At 26.2% G+C, this 4796-nt stretch overlaps 1 protein-coding gene across 1 annotated transcript in view; it reads left to right on the forward strand.

Moving 5' to 3' along the window:
• Positions 1 to 2153: 2153 nt before the first annotated feature.
• slc30a7 (solute carrier family 30 member 7) overlaps positions 2154 to 4796 on the forward strand; it is a 28606-nt gene continuing 25963 nt past the window's right edge. Inside the window, exons 1-2 of the mRNA XM_051094972.1 lie at positions 2154 to 2325; positions 2812 to 2913. Coding sequence (XP_050950929.1) covers positions 2246 to 2325; positions 2812 to 2913 — 182 coding nt within the window. The 5' untranslated portion in view covers positions 2154 to 2245. The remainder of the gene's footprint in view (positions 2326 to 2811; positions 2914 to 4796) is intronic.

Consider the following 4796-nt stretch of genomic DNA (forward strand, 5'->3'; position numbering starts at 1 on the left):
CTCACTTTTTTACAGTAGTGTATATCATGTTTTATTTGACTTTAAGTATTTCCTGTAACAACAGTCATAGATCGTAATTTCTCTTTATTATTATTCGTTTTAAATTTTATAGGCCTGAGTTTTTTTGAAAAGGAAGTTATAATGACCTGGAGTCTGAACCAAAAAAATGTTATAAACTCAGTTTAAGAGAACAAATCTTTCTACAAAGTTTGCTCTACAAACGTGTACGTAACTTTAATGGACCTGCCTGAGATAAGAGTGACATCTGCTGGTGTTGTGCTGTAAAAAAAAAAAAAAGTGTCTATATGACATTGTCAACTTACTTTTAAAATATATTATATCATATCAGTAAATTCACATGCAGTGTGAGATGAAAAACAGTATTAGTTCAAAAATATTTTCATAGAAAACTTCTGCCTTTTGTGTTGAGAAGATATTATAAAGTATTAAAAAATAACTGAATTAATTAAAATACTCTTGTACTTCAACAACATACATTTGGGGAACATTAATATAACAGTTCTTAAAATATTAGTTATTTTTAATCTATTCATGACATTAATGCAAAAAAAAAAAAAAAAAAATGTAGTACTAAAATAATAATTTATGAATGCCTACAACCATATAATTAATTATTTTTAATAATTAATTTAATTTATTTTTATTTTAAATATTAATTGGTGCATTGCATTAATGCAAAATAATAATAATAATAATAATAATAATAATAAATTGTTGGTTAAATGGTTAGCGAATGGTTGAAATTGTTCGATAGATTTAAAAAGTAATCAATACAAACAAAAAAATACATTAAATAAATAATTTTGCACCTGTTTATGAAAATTGCATGAAAGAATAATTTATTATGTTATTGAAGAAAATTTCTAATAATTATAAATAAAAAAAAAATAAGAAAAAAACTCAGACTCCTTAAATAATACAAAATAGTTTCTGAATTCGGTAACTCTATAATTATTCTTTTATAGAAAAAAAAAACATTTATACAATAAAATTATTAGACAAATTCAGCTTTACTTATTTAGTAATAAAATAAGAATTTATGAATGCCTACAGCCATATAGTTATTTTTACAAAATATATATAACATTAATTTATTTTTATTTGAAATGTCATTTAATTTATGTATTGTATTAATGCATAATAATAATAATAATAATAATCATTGGTTAAATTGTTAGCAAATGCTTAAAATTGTTGGGTAGATTTAAAAAGTTATCCAAACAAACAAAAAAAAGAATTATTTATACATTTTTAAAAAGAATTCTTATAAAAGAATTATAAATATCACGCATCGCTTTGAATTTATGAATGCCTACAGCCATACAATTATAAAATATATAAAACGTTCATTTATTTTTATTTTTATTTTAAATGTTAATTAATGTATGGCATTATTGCATAATAATAATAACAAAAACAACAAATAAAGACATTAAATAATTGTTTTGCAGCTGTTTGTAAAAATTGCATGAAAGAATAATTTATCGCATTGAAGGATATTTTTAATAATCTTAAAAAATATTTTATTAGAAATACTCAGACTTATTGAATAATACAAAATAGTTTTGTAATTATATCAGTTCTGTAATTATATATATAGAGAGTTATATATATATAGTTCTGTAATTATATCATTATTTTTTTTATAGAAAAAATAAAATTTATAAAATCATTAGAAAAAATCAGCTTAAGCTTTTTTTTATTTAGTAATAAAATAATAATGTATGAATGCCTACAGCCACACAATTACTCTTACAAAATATATAAAACATTAATATATTTTATTTTTTGTTTTAAATGTTAATTAATTTATGTATTCCATTAACCATAAATAAATAAATAAATAAATAAATAAATAAATAAATAAATAAATAAATAAATAAATAAATGGTTAGCAAATAGTTAATTGCATGAAAGAATAATTTATATTATCAGGCTATTAGAAGAATATTTCATCAATGAATTTAACCTAGCATGAATTTCTAGCATGTATGAACGAAAGAATGAAAGAATGAAAGAATGAATGAATGGACTTCTAAATAAAACAGAATACTTCTAACATGAATGAACGAATGACATTTCTATTGGTTTTGTTTAATCCTACTACACGGGTCAGTGACATGACGCAGGCGACGTCGACGTTAGGACTCATCACTGCGTTGCGTCCAGACGCTCGTGAAGCCGCAGTGCTGCTCAACGGCTACCGGAGACGCTTAGCTGAAAAATGCTCCCGCTATCCATCAAAGATGACGAGTACAAGCCTGCCAAATTCAACCTGTTCGTCAAGATATCGGGCTGGTTCAGGTAAAGACGGCACAATGCGAAAAATTTCATTGAGTTTCACTCACAGCTGTCGGCTCCGTCCGGCTACGACAGCTAGCATGCTAGTTAGCTCGCTCGACTTTATTAGAAATTAAACGCTGTTTAACCTTTTGAATTGTGTTTCAAAGACAATAATTATGAGATTAAATGTTAATGTAATAGATACAACACAAAAGCGGACATTTTCAAGTCATTTTTCAGGCAGACAGATGTTAGCACGACGAAGTAAACATTTGACACATTCTGCAATATCTTTCATTTTACTTCATAAATTGTGTTCAGAGATATTCCGCGATAAAATACGTCTATCAAGAGGTTATTTCGACCACGTGTCATTTTATTTTAATAAACTACAGTAGTGTATTTGCCTAGCTGTGGCTTCCTACAGCCAGTCTGTCTGGTCAGGCCACCTCATTAATGAATGCGTCCTAAACCACTTTCTCCTTTTGTGTTTGTGTCCTTCCCCAGATCCATTCTTGCCGATAAAACCTCTCGCAATCTGTTTTTCTTCCTGTGTCTGAACCTGTCGTTCGCGTTCGTGGAGCTGCTGTACGGCATATGGAGTAACAGGTAACAGTAGGGGGCCAAACACAAGAATATGCCACGTAGGTCTAAATGTGGGACGAGCTAGTGTGCTTTTGTTTTGGGCCTTAACTTTCTAGTAGCAGTGATTTGATTAGAGTTTCTAACTTGTTTTGTTATCGCAGTCGTCCTTGAAGTTGAGATTGAGGGCAGATCAAAGTTCAGCAAATACAGGATGCGTCACAAAACCTGTTGAGGTGCCTGTCTACAAGACATATTTGAGGTTGGAGGTGTGTTTGAATGGTCAAACACGCCTCCGATGCCTGAAAATGCTTTTTGGATAAGCAAATCTTACTTGGTTTTGAAAAACGCCTGTTGTGTTTTATATATATATAACCATTGTGGGGAAAATCCGACTGATGAAAGGAAGTGCCATTAACCGTTTGTATGCCATTGTGTGCTTACAATTATATGTCTTCTCATTTGTACCTTGGGTTTAGACCTTGTAATTTTGTTGGGTTAGGCTTGATAAATAGATTTCTTTTGTTTATGTTCATATCTGACACTGACAGTAGTTTACAGTGACTGAGTGACCTGAATTTTAGTTGATGTGATTTTAGGTGACATTGTGATATTACGCTTGCAACAAGTTGAGCATTTCAGCATTTTGCAAGTGATGCAGTCCCAGAATTTTATTTTGTTTTATTTGTTGTTGTTGTTATAATTTATTTCATGTGCTATCTTTCGTTTGATAATATTATGCAAATCATTTGATAATATTATGCAAAACATGACACTATCCAATGAATGGAAAATGGGAGTGCAGACAGTAAAGCTTTATTATTGTTGGTGTTGTTATTATTATTTTTATTATTATTCGTTCAATAACAGTAAAAGTAGAAATAATTTTATTTCTTAATTTTTTACTAGATCAATAATAGTACCAGTGATTATAATATAATATGTGTAGAATGTGTAGAATATATCGTTATTTTTATTTATGTATTTATTTATTTTTATTGAAGTAGTAATGGTACCAGTAGTAATAATATAATAGTGATTTATAGTGGTATACATTTTTATTTATTTATTTATTTTTATTAAATCAATAATAGTACCAGTAGTAATAATGTAATAGTAAACACTTTTATTTATTTGTTTGTTTTTTTATTTGTTTCTTTGATTCTGGTACTGGTATTATGGATTTAATAATAATAATAAGAAGAAGAATGATAATATTGATGATGATGATAATAGTAATAATAATAATAATTATTATTATTATTATTAAATCAATAATAGCACCACTAGTGATAATATATAATAATATACATTTATTTGTTTATTTATTTATTTATTTATTTATACTGTTACTGGTATTATGGATTTAATAATTATTATCAATAATTAAATTAATAATAGTTCCATTATAATATAATAGTAGTATATAGTAGTATTTATTTATTTATTTATTTATTTATTTAAAGTCAATAATAGTTCCAGTAATAATAGTATACGCAGTAGTAGTCATTTCATTTTAATTTAATTATTTCTTTATTTGTTAAAGAAGAATACCAGCAGTGATAATAATATTAATATACTGTTTAAATTATTATTAAATCAATGATGTCAATAATAGTACCAGTAGTAGTAGTAATAGTAATAATAATAATAATAATATAATTTTTATTTATTATTAAATCTATAGTACCAGCAGCAGTAATATATAGTAGTATAGTAGTATTTATTTATTTGTTTGTTTGTTTGTTTGTTGTTGTTGTTTATAATACTTAAAAACAATGATAATATTATGCAGTTGATAATATTGTGCAAATTGCACAATCCAACAGTGATTTATTTTTTTTTAAATTATCATTATTAATTTATTATTCTTGTTGTTATTTATTATAACAATTTGTTTAATACACTTT

The sequence above is a fragment of the Labeo rohita genome, chromosome 22 (assembly GCF_022985175.1).
Source record: "Labeo rohita strain BAU-BD-2019 chromosome 22, IGBB_LRoh.1.0, whole genome shotgun sequence".
In the NCBI taxonomy this organism is placed as follows: Eukaryota; Metazoa; Chordata; class Actinopteri; order Cypriniformes; family Cyprinidae; genus Labeo; species Labeo rohita.